Genomic DNA, 27,160 nt, shown 5'->3' on the forward strand with positions numbered 1-27,160 from the left:
TGGGCCTTACTTCCAAAATCTATTGTCTGGCAGAAAGACTTAGCGGAAAACTATGTCCCTTGCTTCTTCCACTTGGTCATCATACCACATCAGACTGCAGCTGAAGCTACACACTTTCCTGCTCCAGGTAGTATCACAATCAACGCCTGCCATTGCCTGGGTTTGCCAGGATGAAATCAGAGCAGATACAGAAATAAAATGCATCAGCTAACAGGCACCTCAGCTCCCCTTTATGGTGGGATGAGTCTTGTCCTCTGCTTCTAAATGCAGAGAAATGAAGTCACTAGTAACCAAAACAATCCCCTGTGCTTCCCAGAGAGTGAACTTCCTCCTTCACTACATGGTTAACGTGGACTAAACTCATCCGAGCAGTGGTCAGGACACATGCATCTTCAGAGCACGGTGCCAGTTTGTGACAGTGCGTAAACAACTCTGCTGGTGCTGTGGTCTCTCATAACAACAACCAGGAGATTTTTCTTTTTTTTTTTTTTTGTTTGTTTTTTTTCATATATTTTTTTTTTCCCACATGGATGTTTCCTTTTCTGTAGCATTCTTTAAGTGACATCAAGTTTTTCTCCTCTCTCTTCCTTACTCCATCTCCTTTTACCATATTGTTGTCTCTACCAGCCCCCCTTCTCCATTATTTTTCTTCAGAAATATTTCAATCCTCATCTAGGCTATTATTTTTATATATCCCTAGCTAACATGAGCCTTCCAGTGTCACGGACCTTTGCAGATATATGAAAAGCAGCCACAGCCTCCCTCTCCAGCCTCCCCAAATAGGCTGCTACCTCCTGCTGATATCTTTATGCAACACAGACAGGAAAGATTGCTTGGGGAGAGTGTTTTTTTTGTGGCGGTTTGGCAGCGCTAAGGAGAAAACATTGACTCAGGATGGTTGTGTTCCTGGTTTTCCAGCCTGCCAGAAGACAGCCACCTGCTCTGCTCTCTCCATGCTCTCTTCCCATTCCAGTCTGGGAAGGTTCATGGGAGCACCAGAGCCACTTTCTGTGCTCCAGCCTGGAGAAGGGAGTGAGGAAGAAAGCTGCTGCCCAGAGCTGGGGGAGCCACTGGAGAGCAGAGGTGAGGCAGAGAAGGGGCAGACAGGGCAGAAGTCAGATGATGTTGTTGGTTAATGTCCACTGGGGCTTGTCTGTGCCATAGGCTGCAGCGTGAGCAGAAGTACCCTCCTCCCATCTGGCAGGGGGCAGCTAGCCTTGGGTAAGCAGAGCATTCTGCTTCGTAAGCACCACAGCCACAGGTGGTGGGGAGTACCCTGCGCTGGCACCACTTCAGCATTGTCTGGCTCTGTGCTGCCAGGCTATGTTTGAAGCCTTATACATACATTCCTACCAGGCACTTGTGGAGGGGGTTGCATGCTTCCTTTTTAGAAATAGCATTGGAACCTATTTTTGTGCTTTTTTTGTGATCAGCTTTAGCCTCTGGAGTACCAAAAAGGTGCTTTTCACCATTTTTTGCTTATCCAAATGCTGCAGCTACAACGTAATCCACTAAAGATGTGTTTACTCTAAATTCTTCTGCCTAGGAGGAGCTTAACAACGCTTGGATTTTAATCTTTGTGTAATGCTCTCCAAGTAAAGCCATAAACAGAATTCATCTACAATGGCTGAAATTCCTGTGTGGACATTTGGTCTTTGTTATAAATGTGTTATGTAAATCAATGGGGAATTGGGCCAGTGCAACTGGAAATAAGCTGAATCTCAGTAAAGAGTTTAACTGATTTAACTACTCAGGCTTAATCAAGTCTTTTTAAAAAGTCTAGGTAAACTACAAATGAAAACATATAATGTGTCTCTCCTTTAAACATGCAATGTAATGTTAAAAATACCTGGAAAGAGATATGGCTTCTTGCTTTCTTTAAAGTAATTTTTAAGTTCAGACAGCTACTGCTTATATGCTACTTTAGGGCTGCACAAAATGGCTGAGGTATGCTGGGCAGCAAAAGAGAACTGCCATCTTGCTGGGCACCTCTTCTGCTTAGTGCACCTTCCAGTCTTCCTATGCACACAAGACTCCATTTCTTGTACACGTGCAGCTATTTTATTCTTTCTCCCCTCTCCTAATCCCCTGGATATGCAAGAGCAGGAAGGACTGAGTCATTCAAAGCAGGATTCAGCTGGTGTGGGGATACCTGAACCCTGGAGCTGTTGTCCAAGGCTCCACCATTCAGCTGGTTCCTCTCCCTGCAGGACTCAAAAAAAACCTGTTGCCCTGCTCTTTGGCATAAATTGAAGCACTTCATGTGATCCATTTTAGGAATGAATCAATTTTATGGATTAGGAATGAATCCATTTTAGGACCAGTCTTCTTCAATGTTTTCATAAATGATTTGGATATAGGACTTGCAAGTTCATGGATGATGGCAAATTGGGTGGAGCTGATGACTCCATCGAGGGTGGTGTGGCCTTGCAGAAAGACAAATTAGAGGGTTGGGCAATCACTAACAACATGAAATTTAACAAGAGCAAGGCCAGGTCCTGCACCTGGGAAGGGACAACCCTATATGTACAGACTGGGGGACAAGATGCTGGAGGTCAGCCCCCCAGAAAGGGATCTGGGGGTTTTGGTTGACACCAAGCTGAACATGACCCCGCAGTGTGCTCTGGCAGCCAGGAGGGCCAAACATATTCTGGGATGCATCAAGCACTGCTGGCCAGTCAAGGGAAGGGATTGTCCTGCTCTATTCTGCACTGGTGCAGCCTCACCGCAAGTACTGTGTGCAGTTTTGGGTGCCACAGTATAAGAAAGACATAAAACTGTTAGAGAGTATACAAATTAGGGCTACAAAGATGAAGGGTCTGGAGGGCAAGATGTATGAGGAGCAGCTGAAGTCACTTGGAGGTTCAGCCGGGAGAAGTGAAGACTGAGGGGAGGCCTCAAGGCAGCCTACAGCTTCTTTACGAGGGGGACCACAGGGGCATGTGCTGATCTCTTCTCTTTGGTGACCAGCAATAGGACCCTAGGAAATGTCTTGAAGCTGTGACGAGCAGTTCTGGTTGGTTATCAGGAAAAGGTTCTTCACTGAGAGGCTGGTTGGGCACTGGGACAGGCTCCCCAGGGAAGTGGTCATGGCACCAAGACTGCTGGAGTTCAAGAAACATATGGACAATGCCTTCAGACGCATAGTCTGATATTTTGGGTGGTCCTTTGGGGACCCAGGAATTGGAATTGATGGTCCTTGTGGGTCCCTTCCAACTCAGGATATTCTGTGATGCCCATACACATTGATTGTTCTGCCTGCTCCCTGCCGTTCTTCTTCCTGTGCAGGGATTGAGGGCTGATGGTGAAATAAAAGGAGATCCTGCATTTAAAGACCCTCATGATGCACAGGAAGTAAAACCAAGATTGTACCACTCTTTAGTTCTGGCATCTTGAGTCTTTTAAATACTTCACTCATCAATAGAAATAAACTAGATCGGATTTTCTCCCTGTTCTCATGTGTAGTCTACAGCAGATTTTATACCAACAGAATCTGCAAATATTTTGCTTGATAAAAGCAAAATAAAGTACAGTCCATACATTTTAAAATTAATATTGTTACAGTCTAAAGACAAGTCAGAAAGAGTGAGCAGAGTTCTGGTCAGATGGCTAGGACTGGGACTCAGAGGACTCAGCATTTCTACTTGTTTTCTGCTAGATTTTCTCCAGGTTTTTCTGAATTGTACAACCAGGGTATAAAAATGCAGAGCAGTGATGGAATGCTGGACCTTCTACCAACCTGCTGCTCCATCTTTGTGTGGTTGTCTTCTTTAAGATACCAAGCAGATTTCAGGGCTGTGTGTGCACTGTCCCCTGCTACCCCCTCTCCTCCAGGGCCAGGGGGATTTGAGAACTAAGCAGGACTGTCAGCAATGAGTGCCATTTCCTTAATGCACAAATGCAGCAATAAGAGCAATAAATATTTTCCCAGTCAAGCTTGTGCCAGTGTCATGCCACAGTGATCAAGTACCAAAGGAGAGGGCTCTGGGAGTGCTAACTGCACTCTCCCATAGAGCTGTGGGCACCAGTATGTATCTGGTGTGACACAGAGCAGACAAAATAAGGCAAAATATGGTACCATTAAGATCTGGGCACATACAACTCACGGCAATGAGCTTTGCAATTGGCAGCTGTCATTTTGCCCCCTTCCCTGGCGTGGGTGAGAGGAACCACACTACCAAGTAACCTTCTGCATAAGCCCTAAGGTGGCCGTAAGAAGGCAGAAAAGAGAAGCTAGCCCTGTTAGTTCACCCTGTTTAGACCTGAATTTCTCACAGAGATAAAAGTGTCTGCAGTGATCTCCCAGAGGCCTTCACATGGAGGCCTTTCTCTCTGTTCCAGTAATAACAAACCTTGTAGGCAGACTTATAGCTAGGCAGATAAGACTCAAGAATAATAGCACATCACACCCTATGATGAACTTCAAGGCTGTACAAGAAGGGACTACATGAACGGTGTTTGTTCAGTCCCGAGAGGGCTAAATAAAGGTGGTAGAGGGGCTCTTGCCACTGCCTTTTGCTACCCAGTTGGAGGGAACACAGAAGGTGCAGCCTGACTTCTCACATGCGCATAGGAAAAAAATGAAAGACAGTGGGCATGAGCTGCAATGAGGGAAATTCCAGTTAGAAATTAGTGGAGAAAAATTCTTCATAAGGCTGGTCACACACTGCAGTGGGACCCCAGAGGTTTAGCGAAACCTGCATCCTTCGAGGCATTCAGAGCTTGACTGTCCAAAACCCTGAGCAACCTCATCTAAACTGACATCATTGTGAGAAGAAACCTCCAGAGGCTCCTTTCAAAGTTGTTGGGGAACATCAGCCCAAAAACGGTAAGAACAATATATCAGATCTGTACACTGCCTTACTACCATGGAGATGCTGAGGAAACACTTAAATATCTATGAAAGAGGCCCCAGAAAACATTTTCTGAGGAAAATAAAAATATTTGTTGAGTGAGCTTAAAAGAAGAGCTCACAGGGTTCCACCAGGCTGAGAGGCTATTGTACAAGCCCATTCTACAAGTTTTCCAAGACTTTGGAAGTTTTCTATGATCTAGATTAAGCTTTTGCCTGTGTATACCAAAGCCACACGCCCCCTTTCTACACTCTGTCCTGCTGCTTTCTGTGTTTGATTGTTGTGAATATCTCTCATGCAAATTTAAGCAAGGTCAAATCTTCCCCAAAAGCTGTGTCCAAAGAGACTGTAAACATGTGGGTTAAGAACTAATCAAACCCTGCTGCCTTCCAACATCCCTGGAGGATGTAGCAGGGACGTGGAGTCAGGCTATTTACAAGGGTAGTTTATCTACAAAATGGATCCAAATTAAACATTTTCCTTTGGCATATGTTGCAAATTTCTACGGCCTTTAGATATGTAATTCACTCATCAATTTCAGTTGAGGAAACACAGTTCTACCAAAAAGTAAAGGGAAAAAGACTAAATGTTTGTTTCTAGTTAATTGCTCAGCACAATTGTCTAAGCACACGAGCAAGGAATATTAAAGTAAGTCTTTCTCATCATGAAGATCATGTAAGGAAAGTTTACAGTCATTTTCTCCCTTCTACCAAAAGAAATTGATACTACTGCAATAGGAGAGATTTTCTTTGTTGGACTTGAATACACAAAAACATTGAGGCCTCTTAAGGTAGTGATCATCATACCTTTGTTGAAGTGTCATAAAACTATTCCTCACTATGAGAAACTGTGTTTAGTCATTCAGCATACTGATTCAAAAGTTAATAATTTAAGTCTCGTTGCCCCTTGTCAACGTGTAATCAGAAGACAAAGGAAAATGTTTCCAGGGAACAGTGCCTCCCATCCTGACGGGGAGAACCTATCCTTGGTAGATCTGTGACTCAAAGTACACCCACTTTTCCAGAGCTGCCAGCATGTAGACATTTTAAGCTTACAGGCACATGATGTTAAGAAACATGTTCATTCTTAATATGAGAAACATATGGGTTATTTGTCATGTGTTTTTTTTTTTTTTTTTTTTTTTTGGTCACAATTACTCTATGTTTAGACAGCAAAAGGTCCAGTTAAACTAATACGCATGTCTGCTTTTCTCTGCTTCAGTTCTCATCAGCCTGGACAACCAGGCACAATCTAGCGACCTAAAGCAGACTTTTTTTTTTTTTTTTTCCTGGACAAAGGTATCTGTCCTTCTCTTCCTACTCCTAGATGGTTTCTTTTGCCTGATTGAGCAGTAATACATCACTTCTGTAAAAACATACTACTTTTATCCTACCTAAAACTTACGTGTTCTGCAAAGGTTATTTTATTTATTCATTCTAGTGCCATGTTTCAGTTTGTTCTAAGTGCTGCTGGGAATTTTTCTTTCACTATTTCTCTCTTTCTGTCTTCTCATCTCCACTCTGCTCAGCACCTCTTTTCACCCCCTCCCTACCTCATGATCCCTTTTTCTCCTTGTGGCAAGTGTAAGAAAATGTGTTCTCCTAATACCAGCCAGCCATTGCCCGAAAGTATTTCTGTCACAGTAGGCACCAAGAAAGCTGGAGCACCAACCCTGTTCTTGGTCCATCAGATTAGTAACATGGGTGCAATGGGACACAGTGGGTTGCACAGGTATTACGCTATCTGCTTAGTTCATGAATGGCAATTCTCCAATACAAGCCAAAATTTGCAAGCAATGTTTTTCTGAAATGCAGCTCTTAGAAATGCAACCCATTCCTGTCCACCTCTGTATACATCAGGAAAATATCAGATTGTGAAGGACTTGTTTTATGATAAAGCCAAGGAGGAGGAAGACAACATAGTTAAAAATGACTGCACCCTGACACAGAGTGCAGTGTTGGCAAACTTTTTAGATGATGTTAAATTTTGTTTTAGTCTGCAAATCCCTAGCCGATGCTATAGCCTTGAATTCTTTCAAGTTGTTCCTAGTGGTTAGGGGTCTGGCGTGCTCTGGCCTCACTGCTCACTGAAGCTGCACTGTAAGCACTCTCTGGGGCGTACAGTCCTTTCCAGCATCTGCCTGCATGTGCTTCAGGCAGTACCAGAGCCACTCTGTTTGGCAGCACAGAGCAGCTGTCGTGCTACCTTGCAATACCACAGAGCAGCGCCAAAAGAGAAACTGAAGGTGAGGAAGTTCACTCTAGGCAAAATCACAGGAAAGCACCAGCAAGCACCAGTGGGTCTTAAACTGAGCAAAGTGCCACAGTCTGATCTCTGACATCCACAAAAGGCAGTTCAAATGAGGGCTGCTGTGTAGTGATATGTGAAATTCACTCAAACTGTCCCTACAGTCCTCTACACAACATTCATGTTATATCAAGTGCTGCTCCAGCTAAGCTCAGGCATGCTAATAGATAAGCATGGTGTAAGAAAATGTTTCATATTCTAAGAGGCTCTATTGCATTGTGTCTTTTTATAATGCCTCTTTCAGGCATTTTATTTCCTTTCTAAAGGTAAAAAGGAAGTACCATTTCTGAGAAGACCATTTCTGCAGCAGCAGACTTATTTTTCCTTGCAAAATGCACATACTGCACAAAATTAATTTGCACCAGCTTCTGATATGAACATACAGAGTCAAGGTCCAGTCTGAGAGGAGCCAAGGAAAGAAGCACAAATAACATTTTTTTTAAGTTTTGTGGGGGTCAGAGAAGGATTTTCAAGGACAGTGTCATTGAAACAGTTGCCAGTATTTTATCATCTGTGTCAGCCAGAAGTTCTCTTCGCCTCGAACAAAGATGGTTTTACTTTCTTGCGGTTATTTGAAGGTGCAGTTTTGCTCTAAAAACATAATGATGGGGGATGATGTTCCTATAGCTTTTCTCCAGGGCTCTCTTTAGTGATTGAACCAAAATCATGACCACAGAATAAAGCAGGGAATTTTGGGAATTTAATGCAAAAATACAGCGCAGCATTTTTAGAGATCCACTACAGCTATGCCTGAAATCAGTGATCTTCTTTCCAGTGATCTCAGTGATTACTTGTGTTTTTGGGCTGCTTTGTCATTTCCCATAGCAGCTTTTAAGGTGGCTATCTGTTCAACATCTTGCTTCAGTCTTCCTATCTATGTTTGAGAGAGAGAAAAATACAGCTCAAGTCAGGGCATTCTGCTAGGATATAAAGACCTGGGAAGGCAATGTAAATATTATGCACTTCAAACTTATACCTAAGCCTTACCCTGGTCCCACACTAGGAAAGAGTTTTGCTAGGACTGTAGTGAACCTCTAGTGAGAAATTACCCTGGTCCCACACTAGGAAAGAGTTTTGCTAGGACTGTAGTGAACCTCTAGTGAGAAATAGCCAGGTGTTTTATGTTGGAAATGTAAAAAATAATGACACAGTTCACTCTAAAGCAAGCCACAGCCTTATTTTGATGAGATACTCTAACACCAGGCATTTCAGAGGTGAATCTTTCTTTCCAGCAGCTTTATTTAACCACTCTATACTTCAGAACATTTAATCACTTCAAAAGCCTCAAGTATCCTGAACAAATACAAAATCCCTTTTCTCAAACAGAGTTAGAAATCCCTGCTATAATGGGGGAGCACAGCATCCAAAAAACTAGAGAAGAGTTGGCATCACCAACAGTGTAAACAGCTACTCCTGCTATTTACATTTAATGTTAATGTTCTCTCCCTTCGTATTAACATTGTGTTACTCAAGCAAGCACAGCTACAGAGAGTTATGAGAGTGAGGATTTACCCTCCTAGGACTTAAGGGCCAAATTTAACGAGACATTCAGACCTTGCTGCATCAAGGACGTTCCTCTGAGAGGGGAGGGGTGGAAGCATCACATTCATTTGTAGCAAAGGAGATGTGAGAGGGAGGGGAAGCAAAATGTCCAAGGTGGTGCAGTATAGTATATAAATGCAAGAAAATCTCCTCCACAGTCTTCTGAATGCTAGAGGTGGAACCAAGGATTGAAACAGACGTCAGTGAGGTTTGTTTAGCATTGAAGTTGATATTGAGCATTTTCAGAATTAACTTCTTCAGTTTTAAATAGTAAATATTTTTTCTCTGTGCATGGAAAAATGTGTAAGCTATTTCTGTATAAGAATAGATAGCAGAAGTTAGAAATGCTTTTAAAATTATTGTTCAATGTAGGGGTCAGTTTGCTTTTCAATATTCTGTCTTTCTGGTAACACTTTGGGATCTGTAAAGACTCTGGAGGCTGATGTCCTGTGTCTGTTTTCTCAGGCAGGAGGAGAAACTGCCAGTTAAACTTCAAGAGAGAGCCATTTTGGCATTGACAAGCAACCCAGAGCAATGTCACTGGCTGGGGTAAGCTGTCTGGTGACCGGAGCAGGAGGATTTCTTGGCAGGAGGATTGTCCAGTTACTGCTGGAAGAAGAGGAGGCACTGGCTGAGATTCGGCTGCTGGACAAAGCCTTTAGTAGTGAAGCACTCAGGAGCTTTGGAAGTGAGTACCATCTTGTGAGGATGATGCTTTGTGGGTATGTGTGCTTTTGTCTCAGGTGTATAGCTTGGGCACCCTTACCTCCCACCCTAACCTGTTTTTCTAGACACAGGCTTTATTTCAGGGAGTTCTTGCTTTATCCAGCACAGAAATCAGGCATAAAACTTAACAGCAAGACTTTTCTTTGCCAGAGCCTGAGCCTTCACAAGGTCAGAAGAAAGACCAGTATACTTGTAGAGCAGCAAACAGCTGCCTTAAGCCTGGCTTCTAATTGCATCAAAACCCACATGAATGCAAAAAAATCTCACCCTTCTCCTGGGGAGAAGGAAAATGAAGCTAGTGCTGTATCTGGGGGACAGTATAACCCAGATCATGCTGCCCTGGGCTCTGATGTGCAAGTGGCAAAATTGTGGGTGCCAGTGCTGATGGTTTTCTCCAACCTGTGATCAGTTAGATTAACACAGGCCTGCATGGGATGAGATTTGTGAGGTAATAGCTTAAAATTTGGTTGCCATTATGAATACTGTAGTTGCCTGGATAGCAGAACTCTTTTGTGGTATGCACAGAAGGGCCAGGACTCATTTGCAGAAGACAAGTCAGGGTTTGTTTTCTTGAATGGACTGGAGACAGCATAAATGAATGATGCACCCACAGCCAGAAGCAGTATGTGGTGGAGAAATCAGCTCAGAGTATTGTGCTTTAAATGTCCCATTTCCTGGCATCCTGAGCACTTCTATTAAAATATCACATGGGTACCTAAATTTGGTCATACTCATGAGTCCCTACCATACAGACACTTAATCAACATGCTTTCCTCCATCACAGCTTAACCTCAAAACCATTCTTCCTCCATACTGACATTATCTATGTGGGAATCTGTACAGAATACCTGCACACAATTTGTTAAAGAGCCACAATCTTTCTATAAAGTGCTGAAGTGTCAGTGAAGAACAGTAACAGTGCAGCATAAACTTGGTGCAAATTGCACAAGCCTTTAGGAAGGTTTTATATAATCTTGACTTCCTCCTTATTAAATCTCATTCACCATTTCACTATGGATTTGCTTGATGCTCTTGAGCCTCGCAGCAGTCCTTTCTGCTCTGATTTCCAGGGAGGTCCCATAGCCTGCAATTGCAGTATGCACAAGCTTCTGCAGCACCAGTAGTGTGTGTGGTTTAGCACTGATGCAGCAGGGCAGCACAGAAACATCTGCTCTGTGCCATGAAAACTTTGTGGGGACTGTGGAGCTTCCTGCAGAGCAAAAACAACTGTGTGTGTGAGCGCAGTCTTGGCTGGGCTGCTGCGGAGTTTTTGCTGATCCTTTTTTTTTTTTTTTTTTTTTTTTTTTGTTAAAAAGAAAGCTCTGTGCCTTCTTTCCTTTTCCTCCCACCTTTCTTTCCTGAACATTGCCCAGATACCACCCTCTCCTACTTTTACTTTATTCCTGCTGCCTATCTGACCAGCACAGGAGGAAGGGAAAAAACAGATATCAGAACATTTTTTATTTTTTCTTTTCCCACACAGACAGGTAGTAGGAAGAGCAGGCAAGCAGTTCAGGTGTGTTTGGACTGCCTTAGGCCCTTACATTTGAACTGGTGGTCCTTCTGTCTGTATCAGCCTCTATAGCTATACCTCTTCATGTGCTTGTGCTCAGGACTACCTGAAATAGTTTCCTGCCATTCCCTCTCAAGTCCTTCCATAGCACAGCACTTTCTATTTGGAATGCAAAACCTGTGGGGCTGAAGTCTTCTCCACCATTATTTCTCCCCGTTAGTATTCTCTCCATTATTTTTCCTGCAGGGACTTTGGCTTACTGGCACATGTTGTTTGGATTTCTTGTATAGCCAGGAGCAGGGCTGAGTCATTTTCTTTCTCACTGAACTCTTGAGCACATTTTGCTTGCAGTATCTTTGCAGAGACAGGGTTGTAGCTAGTAAGACAGGAGCACGTGCAAGTTGAACATTCCAGTAGCTGAAATTGGGACAGAATAAACATCTCAGCCCCCACAGAATAAAGACACTAATAAATTGCATTGAAAATGCAATTGCCTTTACAAATGAAAAAAAAAATAATTGTAATTAAATTGAAATTAAAAATGAAAAAATTGCCTTTACAAATGAAAATACAATGCAATTTCTAATTTTATCCCATGAATGAAAGAATTAGATCATTTTTATGAAGCATCCACTTAATCAGGAAAGTGGAGAGCTCTCATGAGCGCCTCTACCCACCATCCACCCTGCAGCCCTTAGGAGCTCCATAAAAGAGCACCAAGTACTTCAAGCTCCTGAAATCCCACAGACGTTACTGGTTGCTTGAACTTTAAAGAAGACTTTGAATAAAGAAAGACAATTTAGGGCAAATAGTCTGACTGCATTGCCGAGTCAGACAGGACATTGTATTTTACTAAGCATCCCATTTCCATGCAAAAAGTACCCCGTAGCAAGCAGGGAGCATTGCTCGCAGCAGCTCAGAAGCCAGAAAAACTATTGGTGAAGTACAAGAAGCTTTCTTAGTGGCTATGTGCTTTCTCATAACTACAGAATGCAAAAATGGAGAGCTGGGTTGAATTTATTCCCTTCCTCCCTCTTCTACCTGATGCACACGCAGGTTTTGATGCCTGGGCAATGGTCTATGAAGACAGAAATCAAGTTTCTCCCTGCTGTCCGTCTCAGACTGAAACCACTATCTCTATCATTCATTTTTTCCCTCTCTCTACTTTCAAGCTCACCTGTCGTTTTCCTCTTCCCAGAGCACGCCAAGAGCAGTCTGCTGATTCCTCAGAGAAAGCTTATGTTGGTAAGGCAGTGAACAAGGTCCATGTTCTATTTTCAAGGGCAACTTCTTCTGACCAAAGTAGGAGTCAGGAGCAGCTTTCCTGTCTCATATCACACACACAACTTAAATTGCAAGCCCAAGCAAGGCACAAAGCAGCTGGACAGTGGCTTTCCAATGACCGCTACCAGCTGTCTCTGTGCTCAGCTTTATAAAAGGCAGTTTCTTTTATATTTTTCCTGAAAGCTTTGGTTTTCATGTGTAAAAACCTCAATTTGCCTAGCTTCAGCCTAGGTACAGTTACCACTCTGAAGTGAATGTATGTCAGAATTTACATTGTGAAAAACATATCTTTCAATCAATTTACAGTGGAGATCACTATAAACCACCTGAAAACACAGCCTTAGGAAATTAATGCATTCTTTAAAATAAAAGAGCACCAGACAGCACGCAGCAGTAGTAGTGCTGGAGGGCAGCAACTCTAGTTTTAGTATGAGTTCTGTAAATGTTGAGCATTTACTTTCTTGGTTCATATTTCAGATCAAGAAGCTGTAAAGAGGGAAAAACAAAACAAAACAAAACAAAACAAAACAAAACAACCTCAAACTTGTTGCATGAGAATAATTGTTAAATTAATTCAGGATGAAATTCTGTCTGGTTCCACAAATGAGGAGAGAAAACCAGGTAAAAAGATTAAAAGATAATTCCTACATGTATGCATTTCTATTTCTTAGCAGCTGTATCTGTTAGTGTTTTTCCATTAAAGATATGGGATGAAATCCTGCCTGCTTTGGAGGCAGCGACAAAAAAAAAAAATAGGGTAGACAAGATTTCGGTCACGGCTCAGGCTAAAAGCTGTACAAATTTTATCAAATTCTCCCCTTATCTAAACGGGCCATTGAATTCCTCTGGACGAGGGCACAGCATCGGCCTGTGCCTCGGAGCCCCCTGCCAGTAGCTGTGCCTGGGGAGCCCTCTAGCGCACGCACAGCAGAGGCTCAGGAGAGGATAAGTGTTGCTGTAGTGACACTGAGTCCTTAGAAGATGTACATCATGCTGAGAAAGTCTTCTCCCACGACACAGCTGCAGCCAGGCCACCAGATTTCGCAGGAGGGCAGCATGTCGCCGGGCTGCAAGTTTCTCCATGCCATCAGACTGTGCTGACTCGAAGCATAGTTCTGGACTGTATTAGGATGCTGCGCAGCAAAATTTAGGAGAAGGGTGGCTCCAAGATCGAGAACTGTCACATACATTAGCTGCTGAGGAGCAAGGGAGCTTGACCAGGAAGATCAGGGATTAAAGCAAGCCAGGGCTGAGGAGTGTAGCCTTGAGAGTTCAGATTTGGACCAGAAGGATATGGTTGCTAAAAATGGTCCCACCGTCCACAAGCTGAAATGGAGCCAGCACTAGAGTTATAAGAGGCATGGTAAATTGTGACCTAGGTAGGTGAAAAAGGAGTGGTTCCAGAACTGCAAGTAATGTATTAGAAGAGTTGCAATATGAGCAAAGTCAAGGAGCAGGAATTAGGTGTGAACACAGCTCTGTGTACACATTCATCACCTGAAGATGTGAGCATGAAGTGCCTGGCTGTTTGGTACTTGGATTAACACTTTTATTAATAGCCAATCACCAGAACATACATAGCTAAAGCTTCTCCCTCTGAAATTTAAAACAGATTGATGTCATACCTGAAGGAAGCTTCAGGCCCTTGACAGAAGTGGGGAAATTTCATTTAAAAAACAAACAAGCAAAAAACATGTCAAATATTGGCTGCAAACATATGGTAGGTAAACAACATAGACCTGTACAGCACTGTAGTTAGCACTTGGCAATACAGCCACTGGAAAACGCCTTCTGTTTTGCCAGCCTTAAAATATTGCTTCTGTTCCTGGGCAGTCAGCAGCACCCAGGAACAGCTTCAGCATCTACGCAGTCCTTCACCACTCCTGTCAGAGCTCAATTTACGGTGCCCAGCAGGTCTTTTGCTTTGCTGTCTGCTTCCCTTGCAGGATTCCAGGGCAAGACAGAGGTGAAAATCCTGGAGGGGGACATCCGAGATGTGACATTCCTGTACCGTGCCTGTCAGGGGGTCTCCCTTGTCATCCACACAGCTTCCATCATTGACTTCTTGGGCCTTGTAGAGACGCAGCTGCTCTGGGAAGTCAATGTAACAGGTAAGCAGGCAAAGCACCTTTCTCAAACCTCTTTCTATTAAGTGCTGATCATCATCTGCTCAGGAAAGGGAACACCTGAAGTGATTTGGTTTTGAGCCAGATTCACTGGGTTGTTGTGCAGTTTGCACAGCTACACATGTGAGTGAAAGCCATGCATAGCCCTATGCAGCTCTGGCCACCTCTACAGCCAGTGTGCATCAGTCACGCTCTGCAGGGCACTGCAGGGCTGTTCACTCTTGTTTAGCACTCACATACACCGATCCTGAGATCTACACAGTCTTTGCCTTTAGAGGGGAAAGTCATAATTCCATGCTCAGTGGACATTTTTGGAAGCAATTCATCTCTGAAATCCCAATATGCATCTAAAAAAAATCTGTAACACAATTGCCTGCATACATTTTCCAGTTTTTACAAATACTACAGGCTTTCACTGCAACTGCAGGAAACTTTGATTGCCAATGCCCCAGACTGTGTGTCTCTCTGCTTCCTATTCTTTTCCTTCTTCTTCTTTTCCTTTGCCTTCATTTGCTGTTGTCTCTGTGTGTATGAGTGCAGTTCAGAGAACAGGTACTTTCCCACTTTGAGCTCATTACTAAGATTTCCCTGGCAATCTCAAGGCCGTGGGAGGGAGGGTTTTTAGTGACTTCAGCAATGGAATCTTCTTTTCTACTAAGGGCTTCCTGTTCCTTGTAAAGAAAGGTCAGATTAAGGGGGAAGGTTTGGGCTCAGAAATGGCCCATGTGGTATCAGCTGTCAGGAAATTTCAATATATTTCCAAAAGAACAAGTGCATCCCCCTTCCTGTGATCCCTCTCTATGCCTTTCAGTAAACAGGTTCTGCTTACCCTCCATGCATGCTGACCTCTCAGGACGTGTTGCTCCAGCTCCTGGGTGAGGATTTGGGGAAGATGTTCTTATTTACATTGATAGTTTTTCTGGCCCTTTGTTCTTCTCTACCACAGACAAAGGCCTTCTTCACAGAAAAATATGGAACATATTTGTATAGCAACACTTTTACAAATATTGGCTACACTCCAGTGCTCAGAGGAAGAGAGTGTTCTTTGTAGATGAGTTGTCTCTTACACACATCTTAAAAACAGTGAGATGTCATATTTGTCATTTCAGCCTGGCCTATCACTTGCCTATTTAGCTTTCAGAGACTTTCATTTCTAGTCACTCAAAGCCACAGATTGAAAGCGGCCATAAATTAGGGCCCAGAAGGCAGTTTTTCGGGTCCTTGCCAGGAGGGAAGAGCAAAAAGGCAAGTTCCTGTAAACATGTCAATTTTTTGGTATGAAAAATAAATACACAGGGGCTGTAGTTCAGAGAGGAGATTTATAAAGCTTTCTCTTTATGACCACCCTCCTGTTACAATCTGTTTTTCACAGCAGAATGTGTTGCCTATACCCCTTAAAAAATACAAAATAAAAATTAAATGTCCCAAAAGCAGAACAGAGCTGGATCAGAGCTAGAAGGTTTATTTGTTTGCAGTGTTATTCCTTTCAGCAGGTTTAGACTTAGGCACAAAATATTCAGATTCCCCCTGACAGAGTGTGTCTGTGGATAAATTAATTTTGTCTGTGAGGGTTAGCTGAAAACAAGTGGTAAAATGAAAGCACACACCAGTACTGCTCGCAGATCAAATAGCCACTAAGGTCAGTTGCTGAATATCAAAGTCCTCTTCCCTTTTCTCCTCCATTTCTACTCTGATGCTCTTTCAGCTTTCCAACCAGCCAAGACACTGCTATGTACTTCACGGGCATGCAGCATGAAAGTTTTGTTTCTCCTAGAAAACAAAATTTTTATAATAAAAATGTGTCAAGGAACCAGATGTGTGTGTTCACAAACCAGAACATAAGCAAACAAATTCTAGTTAATTCCCACTCCTTTTTTTTTTTTTTTTTTTTTTAATTAAAAAATCCGCCTTGCTTCTAATTCAGGCCTATAAACATAGGACACCTAAGGAGGGAAAGTTTCCAGCTCTTTTCAGCTTACCCAGATGGGAGCAGTCTGGACGGGAGCAGACCCAACCTCCCCCATGGGAGCTGACAAATCCCAAGCACATATAGGGGATGGGTCTAGTAACTAAGAGATTGCACTTCTTTTGGCAACCCCATTCTCCAAGTGGGAACCTCCATACTTCAAGCCTTTTGAATGGGATCTCACAAAGATGATGCGACAAAGCAAGCACATGTGGATGTGGCATCTCCACATTCAGACCTCAGGTGGGAGTGTGAGAACCTCAATGAATTGTAAGTTAAATTTGCTGTGATGCAGGTGTTTTCTCTGGCTCACATTTCACACAATGCCTCAAGGGTACAGTATCTTTTTAGGAAGAGAAGAGACTTATATTAAATTTTTAGGAGGAAGGGAATTAAATAATAATTAAATATAATCCAAACAAAAGTGCCCTCTATGAATCAGTTCTTCAGGTCTATATTCAAGCTTGGTTCTTGCAATGCTGACTGAAACCAAAAGGACTTTGTGCAAATAGAACTTACAGACCTGGTCTATGGAAGATTTACTTTATTACCTGCTAAGTCAAAGATGCTCAAGTTCCCATTACTGTAAGAACCTTTTCATTTTTTACCATGCAACCTTCATTTCATGAGTTAACACTTAACCATGTGCTGTTAAAAATATAGCACATTTTGTTAGGGTGAAATTGATCCCAAATGGATATCAACTACTGAGATAATTTTATGTTTGCTTTGTTAAAACTTGCTATCTTTTTTGATTTTATCCAGCTCCTCTGTACTTTATTACTTTCCCATATTTTTCAAACAGCATCAATGGCAGGAATAGCTAATTAAACTATTACTATATTTAATATAATTTACTAATTAAATTTTTTCCCCTGCTTGAGGAGTTCCAGGCCGGAGCCCTTTTCAGCCAACCCAGCCACATGCAACCTAACTTGCACATTTCTCTTTTGAAGGTACTCAGATGCTGCTGGAGGCATGTACCCGTTGTAATGTCCAGAACTTCATATACACCAGTACCGTAGAAGTGACAGGCCCAAACTGCAGAGGTGACCCAGTATTCAATGGTGATGAAGATACAGCTTATGAGTGTATGTCAAAATCCATTTATGCCCAGAGTAAGAGACTGGCAGAGGACTCTGTGCTGAAAGCAGATGGCCAGATGTTGAAGGATGGAGGCATGCTGCTGACTTGTGCCCTGAGATCCATGTACATTTTTGGAGAAGGATGCCCATTTCTTCAAGGTCATCTGGATAAGTGTCTGTTGAACAAAAATGTCTACCTACGCTTCTCCAGGAAGGAGGCTTTAGTGAACCCCGTGTATGTGGGCAACATTGCCTGGGCACATGTGCAGGCAGCCAAAGCTTTGCAGGTCCCACAGAAAGCCAAAAATATCAGGGGGCAATTCTACTACATCTCAGATGACACTCCTCATATGAGCTATGCAGACCTAAATTATGAGCTTACAAAGGACCTGGGGTTTGGAATTGAGCCCCGGCTCCCCATGCCTCTGACAATGTTGTATTACTTCTCACTGCTGCTGGAGATCATGAGCTTCTTACTCAGGCCCTTTGTCAGGTACGTCCCCTCCACCAACTGTCACCTGGTCACCCTCCTGAACACCCCATTCACCTTCTCCTATAGAAAGGCACAAAAGGATTTTGGCTACATGCCCCGTTACACATGGGAAGAGGCCAAGCGGTGCACTGGTCAGTGGATTGCCTCTGTGGTCCCACAGAGGAGGGAGCACTTGAAAATCAAGGCTGCCTAAATCTTAAGAGGAGATGAGACCAGGCTGAACAAGTAGGGCCATGAGCTGAAGAAGAGCTGGGTAAACAGCAGCAGCACATAACTACAAATGAAAAAAAAAAAAAAAAGAAAAAAGAAAAAAGAAAAAAAAAAAAAGAAAGAAAGAAACGTGCAATAGCACACTCATCTCCAAAAACAGAATAAATACATGTGAAAAGTTAATTTGTTTGTTGAGGACAGGCTGATCAGGTTATTGTATGGTCCCCATCCACCTAGTCAGCACGAAGCTGTTATTTTACTAACTCCACACAGGCAATGATTTGAACACACCAGCCTTCCTTTTTACTCCACACAACCTTTAAGGCCTTTTTAAACCAATAAGGGCACAATTCGTCCTAGAACCATGACTAAGCTTTACAAATAAATAATACTATGCTATATTCTACTCACTCAGCTCTTGCCAGTATTATGCAGCAGGTACAAGCCACTTGATCGCAGAAGCTGTTACAAATCTTGGTCAATTTTTCAGGACTGTTGTATAATTTTCTGTGCTGTTCACTTGACAGTCCAACCTGTGAGGCATAGGTGAGTCAGGCGCAGCAGGCACTGTGAGGGCAAAAGCACAATGGTATGTGCCATAGTATTGAGCAAGGACAGTTGGGTGGAGAGAGAGGAGCCAAGTTAAGACTGTTCCTCATCCATTATCATTTTCCTACTTATGATTTATTATTATTATTATTATTATTTAATTTGGTGGCAGCCTGTGAGAACAATAACTGTAACAAGATGGAAAGGTGAAAAATATTGCAGGATACTGAATATACTGAAGGGACTCCCCTGCAGATTCAAGACATTCATGAACACTGAGGAAAAACAAACAGTGCTGAAAAATAGTATCATGCTATTTTCAGATTTCAGATGGGAGCAAAGGCTAGCATAAGCTGATAAATGCATATGTGCTGTCCTTGTGCTTTTCTGATATCCCTATGAGTTTCTGCAGAATTTACAACTTGATTTTAGGGCCAAAAATGTAGAACTTGTCTGAATGAATACTTTGTCTGAATAAATTGGTGTGATCCAGCATTTTCTTCCTAAATCTAAAATTCACTTGCTGAAAACAACTCTAAAAGATGGGATGTTCTGTTCAGAATTGTGTGAACAGAAACACTTTACCATACTCTCATTTCCAGATATGCTGGCAGTTTATAGTCTGTGTTGAGTTTAATTATTCAGTGTCCTAGACATTAGATAGTACCAGTGCAAATATTACCATTTTCTTTAGTAACATCCTAGTTTAAGTATGGGATATCCAAAGTGGTAGAATACCAGCAACCAGAACTTGCAGTTATATTCTGGGGGCAGAGGAATAAGTCTTTTGAGCTTCCATTGAAGGTTTTGTACTCAGCAAACTAGTACTGTGGATGTCATTTGAATGAATTCCATCACTTCCCTCAACATCTCCATCAGAGCTCCTCCATTATTAATAAGAATGCAAATCTGTCCCATACTGAAAAAGACGCATGAGAGTGAGGAGGTTTGCAGATACCTTAAATAATAAAGGATTTCAAATGAAATTTGGAGTTGTAAATTCAGGGATAGAATCTGCCCCAGGAAAATTGATGCGTGTGAGGAGGACTAAGGAGAATCTCCATCCTTTACTGGATGCGGGGGGAAACTTAGTTACAAGAGATGAGGAAAAGGCGGAGGTGCTCAATGCCTTCTTTGCCTCAGTCTTTAGCGGCAATACCGGTTGTTCTCTGGATACTCAGTACCCTGAGCTGGTGGAAGGGGATGGGGAGCAGGATGTGGCCCTCACTATCCATGAAGAACTGGTTGGTGACCTGCTACGGCACTTGGATGTGCACAAGTCGATGGGGCCGGATGGGATCCACCCAAGGGTACTGAGAGAACTGGCAGAGGAGCTGGCCAAGCCACTGTCCATCATTTATCAGCAGTCTTGGCTATCGGGGGAGGTCCCAGTTGACTGGCGGCTAGCAAACGTGACACCCATTTACAAGAAGGGCCGGAGGGCAGACCCGGGAAACTACAGGCCTGTCAGTTTGACCTCAGTACCAGGGAAGCTCATGGAGCAGATCCTCCTGAGAGTCATCACGCAGCACTTGCAGGGCAAGCAGGCGATCAGGCCCAGTCAGCATGGGTTTATGAAAGGCAGGTCCTGCTTGACGAACCTGATCTCCTTCTATGACAAAGTGATGTGCTGGGTGGACGAGGGAAAGGCTGTGGATGTGGTCTACCTTGACTTCAGCAAGGCTTTTGACACCGTCTCCCACAGCATTCTCCTCAAGAAACTGACTGCTCTTGGCTTGGACTGGCACACGCTTCATTGGGTTAGAAACCGGCTGGATAGCCGGGCCCAGAGAGTCGTGGTGAATGGAGTCAAGTCCAGTTGGAGGCCAGTCACTAGTGGCGTCCCCCAGGGCTCGGTGCTGGGGCCGGTCCTCTTTAATATCTTCATCGATTATCTGGACGAGGGCATTGAGTGCACCCTCAGTAAGTTTGCAGATGACACCAAGTTAGGTGCGTGTGTCGATCTGCTTGAGGGTAGGAAAGCTCTGCAGGAGGATCTGGATAGGCTGCACCGGTGGGCTGAGGTCAACTGCATGAAGTTCAACAAGGCCAAGTGCCGGGTCCTGCACCTGGGGCGCAATAACCCCAAGCAGAGCTACAGACTGGGAGAGGAATGGCTGGAGAGCTGCCAGGCAGAGAAGGACCTGGGAGTGATGGTGGATAGTCGGCTGAATATGAGCCAGCAGTGTGCTCAGGTGGCCAAGAAGGCCAACGGCATCCTGGCTTGTATCAGGAACAGTGTGACCAGCAGGGCTAGGGAGGTGATCGTCCCCCTGTACTCAGCTCTGGTGAGGCCGCACCTCGAGTACTGTGTTCAGTTTTGGGCCCCTCGCTACAAGAAGGACATCGAGGTGCTCGAGCGGGTGCAGAGAAGGGCGACGAAGCTGGTGAGGGGCCTGGAGAACAAGTCCTACGAGGAGCGGCTGAGGGAGCTGGGCTTGTTCAGCCTGGAGAAAAGGAGGCTCAGGGGCGACCTTATCGCTCTTTATAGGTACCTCAAGGGAGGCTGTAGCGAGGTGGGGGTTGGCCTGTTCTCCCACGTGCCTGGTGACAGGGCGAGGGGGAATGGGCTTAAGTTGAGCCAGGGGAGTTTTGGGTTAGATGTTAGGAAGAACTTCTTTACTGAAAGGGTTGTGAGGCATTGGAACAGGCTGCCCAGGGAAGTGGTGGAGTCACCATCCCTGGAAGTCTTCAAAAGACGTTTAGATGTAGAGCTTAGGGATATGGTTTAGTGGGGACTGTTAGCGTTAGGTCAGAGGTTGGACTCGATGATCTTGAGGTCTCTTCCAACCTAGAAATTCTGTGATTCTGTGATTCTGTGATTCTGTGTCCTGTTTAAAAACAGATAAAAGGCATTATTTAACATATTTTATTTTTCTCAAGGCAGATGAGCAGCACATCTGTGTGCAGGGAGCTGTATTACCTCTATGATGTGATCCATATTCTTCAACATGAAGTAAACAACAACAATTTTTTAATACTTAAGCTAATTCTACAGTGAGGTCTGATTGATCTTATGGCAGCAATTTACTAAGGTCTTGTCCCATCCCTTTGTCCAGTAGCAAAGCCAACAGAACAGACTCAAGCACTTATATCTCAGCCGTTCCTGCCTGGAGTTTTCAGCACAAACTGCAGACCCACACAAAAGGTCCACTCAAGCAAACACTCTGTTTTCCTATCTTTGTTCCACCAAAGAGGTGAGGCAGAAACCTGTGACTGAAGCACCTTTCACTATCAAAGCTGTTCACTCAAGTGAACTTAAGTAGGAGCAAGCAAAAGTCTCCCATTTTTTTTTTTTTCTGCTAAATGTACAGCATTTTAAAGTAAGCTGTTGACAGTGACCAAATGAACAGCAGCCTGGTGGCATGGAAATACCTGAGGCACAAATTTTGTGTGCATCACAGACAAATGCAGAGCAATGTTTTTTTAGTCATCCTTGTCTGGATATAACTTGGCCAATCTGGTTTAAAAAATAAAAATAAAAAAATTGTAAGCTAGCCAATTGTCCTATTCAACCAATAAAACATGGTTTGGGATGGTCTTTAGTTCACAGGCACTTGAGGGAAGGATCCGCCCCTGCTGCTTAGCTCTATTGTCTGCCTTTCCACAATTTTGCTTAAGCCCAGGCCTTCAAAATTGGCTGAAATGAGATCAAATCAATCATGAATCAGACATCTACTCATTATCAACAACAGCAGCCAACCACCCCTCAAACAGACGCTAACAACTGCACAAGGCACACAAGTGAGAGAAACAGTGTGTTTCTGCCTTGCTTGTGCCAGGTTCAGATATGTAAATCTCAGTGTCTAAAATATGGAGCAGTTTTAGGCCATTTAATTTTACTCATGTTCCCTAAAATTTCTTCCTAAAAGACTGATAAAAACAAGTCCTGCCAGGACTCCGAGTTGCAGAATAGTTCTTGGTAAGAATGATTTGCCCATGAAGGTCAGTAATTAGTCCAGGTGTGACTTGCAAACAGGGAACATCTTACTTATTAGTGATTCCAATAATCATAACTTTATGCTAACAAATACATTTCCAGACCTCTCCATTCATGCTCTGTTCATCTCCAGATAGAGCTCCATCTTCTGTTGAGCTCTGTTCCCCTCCCATCCAGTTCTTTTGCCCTCCACTACCCTTAGTCAGATAATCATAGAATCACAAAAGGGTTAAGGTTAGAAGGGACCTCTGGAGGCCATCTGGTCCATGTCCCTTGCTTGAGCAGGGACACCCAGAGCTGGTTGCCCAGCACCATGTCCAGGCAGCTTTTGAAGATCTTCAAAGTGGGAGAGTCCACAACCCTGGGCAACCTGTGACAGTGCACTGTCACCTGCACAGTAAGGAAGTGTTTCCTGATGTTTAGATGAAAGTCTTTCATGTTCTAACTTGTGCCCATTGCCTCTTGTCCCGGCACTGAGAACCACTGAAAGAGCCTGGCTCCATCTTCTTTGCACTTTCCTTCAAGTATTTATGGACATCAATGAGATACCCTCTGAGCCTCCTCTTCTTTATTCCCCTCTGTGCATGTTCCATTGCCCTTACAGTACTTGTGCTTGTACAGTTATCCCTTGTGCCCTCCTCTGTTCTCACTATGTTCACCTCTGGACCATCGGTGCATTTTTCCACTCCTTTCCCATCCAACCTTCCTCTGTTCCCTGCCACACCCCTCAGTTCATGCACCTTTCACCATTTTACAGGTGTGGGAAGATGGGTGTTAGACCTCACAGCCATTCCAGGCAACCCAGAGTCTTGCTGTCCAAAAACCTGCTCAGGGATGGAGAGAAACCAGGACTCCATAAGAGTGTGATTTGCTTTAACCCCAAAGCCCAGCTGCCTGCCCAGGGCACTCACGTATCCAACTCTCCCCACTCTCTGAGTCTCTTTGTTCCCCTGATCCCACACAATCAGAACTCAAACCTGCAGGGCCACCCACCTCTGCACCCCACACCCTGCTGCCCTTCCTAGGCTTCAGAAACACAGGTGTCCAGGATCTGCCCACTCTTTGAGCAGAGGAGAAGAGGGAGGCTGAATCCAAGGCTGGGGTTGTTTCACTGTGATCCATCCCACACAGCTTTGTTACTCTGGACTCTGGGACCAGTTTGGTGAATGTGCTTTCAGCCTCACCATTCATATTCTTTTCTTCTTCAGTCTCCTGCATTGCTGGCTTTTTATTTTTCTTTTTTCTCACCACTTCATTCCTTTACATTCCACTGCGTCCATACTCACTTTCCCTCTATTTCTGTTTCCACTCCCCTCTAGGCCATTTGCCATCTGTTACCATCCATTCACCACAATTCATTCCCCTAAAGTTGCCTGTTCTCACTCTGTTCCTAGGTAGAAGGCTCTGAGCAGGACACAGGCCTCCAGCAGGCTCCCAGGTATGTAAAATTTGCAGTACTCAGTGCTGCTAGTAAAGCTCCAGAGCAGCTCCACACATTTACATATATATAGTTATCTCATTTGCCTCCAGGGTTTGAGTAAGGCTCTCCAAATGGGCAAGATAAAACTCTGCTGAAGGTGGTTATCAAATGCTGCTTAGAAAAGCAAAAGGAAGGTGTTTAATAAATGGCAACACCCATCATTTTTCCAGGCTTGTGAGATTTCATTCTAATGTTCAGCAAGAGTGATGATGGGCACAGTCATGGTTGCTCTGTCACTGAAAAGGGAATTATCAAACACAATCCAGGCACACAGAAATATAACAGGAAAGGAGGGAGGAGAAGAACAGAAGCAAACCTTCTATTTAATAAGAAAAGGCACTTAACACATCAAAGAGCTGGTATATGAACACGTACCAGAAAACTGGGACATCTTTGCCTAGGTTTAACAAAGCTCCTAAAATATCTGCAGCTGCTGCCAGAGAGAAAAAAAGACAACTTTTCTTCCACAGTTCACTTAGAGACTCATTTCCTGAATGTAGGCTCCAGTTGTCAGTACCTGCTTTGTTGCTTTTGTCTTCTCAGTAAAACAGTGGGATTTTTTTCTCTTCTTTCTTTTGTCTTTCTAACGGCTGCACTCCCAACAGTCAGATTATTTAAGCATTAATTTCCACTTTTGCTGAACTTCCTATTTCTTGCTACTGCGCCCCTTCCTTAAATCCCTTCCTGCTGTCAGGAAGCTTATTCCAACATCTTTCCCTATCCTGCCACCTCTCTCCCACCTCATCAACAAAATACTTGCATTATGACAGACACCCACTCCTTCCTCTCTTTCAGTCACACCAAAATATTTATACTTGAATTTCCTTTTTTTTTTTTTTTTTTTTAATGTCAGGACACCAATGCTCATAGTCCCAAGGGAAAAATGTATCATGCTCTCTGTTTCAGGTGAAGCTTAAATTACTGTTTGAGATGAGTCGTGTATTGGAAGCACTTCCCACACTCAGCACACATAAAGGGTTTTTCTCCCTAGACCTTCTGGTGCATGTTGGCATGAGAGCTCTGGTTGAAGCACTACTCACATTCAGAACATAAACAAGGCATCCCACCATGTGGATTCTCTGGTGTTCAATTAAATTGGAGCACCTCCTGAAACCTTTGTTACTTTCAGGATGTTGGTGATGTTTTTCTGTTTGGGATAACTTATGCTGCTTCCAATTTGACCTCCAACTGAAGATTTCCTTACAGCCATAGAGATTCTGTTGCCATAGAGATCGTTGCCTGTTGCATCTTCTGTGTGGGGAAGGATGCCATGGAAACTCACTTTGACCCTTTCTAGATGAATGCCCTTACCCTGTCTCTTCCCAAGCAAGTCTCTCTGGTGCATTTCTGACACACGCTGTCTCTGATAGGTTTCTGCCATGCTACAGCACTGGAAAACGTTCTCTTTAAGAATGAAATGGAGGAACAGAACAGAACAGAATGGAACAGCATAGAATAGAACAGCATAGCATGAATAGAACAGAACAGAACAGAACAGAACAGAATGGAATAGAATAGTTTGAAGGGACCTACAAAGATCTTAGTGTCCTACTGTCTGACCAGTTCAGGGCTAACAAAAGGTAAAGCATTAAGGGCATTATCCAAATATTTCTTGTACACTGACAGGTATGGGGCATAAACCACCTTTCTAGGAAGCCCATTCCAGTGTTTAACCACCTTCACATTAAAGACATAAAGCTCTCCTGAACATTGCTCAGATACTACCCTCTCCTATTCTTACTTAATTCCTGCTACCTATCTGACCAGCACAGGAGGAAGGGAAAAATCAGATATCAGAATGTTTTTATTTTTACTTTTCCCCCACAGACAGGTAGTAGGAAGAGCAGGCAGGCAGTTCAGGTGTGTTTGGACTGCCTTAGGCCCCTACATTTGACCTGGTGGTCCTTCTTTCTGTAACAGCCTCTAGAGCTACATCTTATCAAGTGCCTGTGCTCAGGACTACCTGAAATAGTTTCCTGCCATTCTCTTTCAAGGCCTTCTATAGCACAGCACTTGCTATTCGCAATGCAAAACCTGCGGGGCTGGAGTCTTCTCAGCCATTATTTCTCCCCGTTAGTATTCTCTCCATTATTTTTCCTGCAGGGACTTTGGCTTACTGGCACATGTTGTTTGGATTTCTTGTATAGCCGGGAGCACTGCAACCCCACAAAGCTTTACTCCCGGGTGACATCAACCTATGGACTGTACAAAGACTAATGTTTGTTCAAGCATATCTAATTGTCAGACTTATCACAAATAGCCTGTACCCATACTCTGACACTTTTACATCCATAGAAGTATAAACCACCTGTAAACACAGCCTTAGGAAATAAATGCATTCTTTAAAATAAAGGAGCACCAGACAGCACGCGGCAGTGGTGGTGCTGGAGGGCAGCAACTCTAGTTTTAGTATGAGTTCTGTAAATGTTGAGCATTTACTTTCTTGGTTCATATTTCAGATCAAGAAGCTGTAAAGAGGGAAAAAAAAATCCCTCAAACTTGTTGCATGAGAATAATTGTTAAATTAATGCAGGATGAAATTCTGTCTGGTTCCACAAATGAGGAGAGAAAACCAGGTAAAAAGATTAAAAGATAATTCCTACTCGTTTCTATTTCTTAGCAGCTGTATCTGTTAGTGTTTTTCCATTAAAGATATGGGATGAAATCCTGCCTGCTTTGGAGACAGCGACAAAAAAAAAATAGGGTAGACAAGATTTCGGTCACGGCTCAGGCTAAAAGCTGTACAAATTTTATCAAATTCTCCCCATATCTAAACGGGCCATTGAATTCCTCTGGACGAGGGCACAGCATCGGCCTGTGCCTCGGAGCCCCCTGCCAGTAGCTGTGCCTGGGGAGCCCTCTAGCGCACGCACAGCAGAGGCTCAGGAGAGGATAAGTGTAGCTGTAGTGACACTGAGTCCTTAGAAGATGTACATCATGCTGAGAAAGTCTTCTCCCACGACACAGCTGCAGCCAGGCCACCAGATTTCGCAGGAGGGCAGCATGTCGCCGGGCTGCAAGTTTCTCCATGCCATCAGCCTGTGCTGACTCAATTTTGAAGCGTAGTTCTGGGCTGTATTAGGATG

The 27,160-nt window shown here is 43.6% G+C and overlaps 1 protein-coding gene across 3 annotated transcripts; it reads left to right on the forward strand.

Annotated features, from left to right (window-relative positions):
- The first annotated feature begins 601 nt into the window (after positions 1-601).
- On the forward strand, positions 602-19,149 carry LOC311425357 (3 beta-hydroxysteroid dehydrogenase/Delta 5-->4-isomerase-like). Of its 3 annotated transcripts, none has more exons than XM_084501214.1 (4): positions 602-1,083; positions 9,168-9,390; positions 14,172-14,336; positions 17,274-19,149. In XM_084501214.1, exons 2-4 carry the CDS (start codon positions 9,237-9,239, stop codon positions 18,086-18,088), a joined length of 1,134 nt encoding a protein of 377 aa, XP_084357340.1. In that variant the 5' UTR covers positions 602-1,083; positions 9,168-9,236; the 3' UTR covers positions 18,089-19,149. The 3 variants fall into 3 exon arrangements, with proteins under 3 accessions (XP_084357340.1, XP_084357339.1, XP_084357341.1); XM_084501213.1 differs by lacking the exon at positions 602-1,083 and adding an exon at positions 8,631-8,910; XM_084501215.1 differs by lacking the exon at positions 602-1,083 and adding an exon at positions 8,912-9,005.
- Positions 19,150-27,160: the final 8,011 nt, after the last annotated feature.

Source organism: Aythya ferina, assembly GCF_964211825.1.
Source record: "Aythya ferina genome assembly, chromosome: 1".
NCBI classification, from domain to species: Eukaryota; Metazoa; Chordata; class Aves; order Anseriformes; family Anatidae; genus Aythya; species Aythya ferina.

What these genes read in the sequence shown, in the direction of transcription:
- LOC311425357 (XM_084501214.1), top strand. Translation starts at nt 9,237, where the DNA reads ATGTCACTGGCTGGGGTAAGCTGTCTGGTGACCGGAGCAGGAGGATTT. An exon ending in AGCACTCAGGAGCTTTGGAA is followed by an intron (nt 9,391 to 14,171) that starts GTGAGTACCATC and finishes CTTCCCTTGCAG; the next exon opens with GATTCCAGGGCAAGACAGAG. An exon ending in CTGGGAAGTCAATGTAACAG is followed by an intron (nt 14,337 to 17,273) that starts GTAAGCAGGCAA and finishes TCTCTTTTGAAG; the next exon opens with GTACTCAGATGCTGCTGGAG.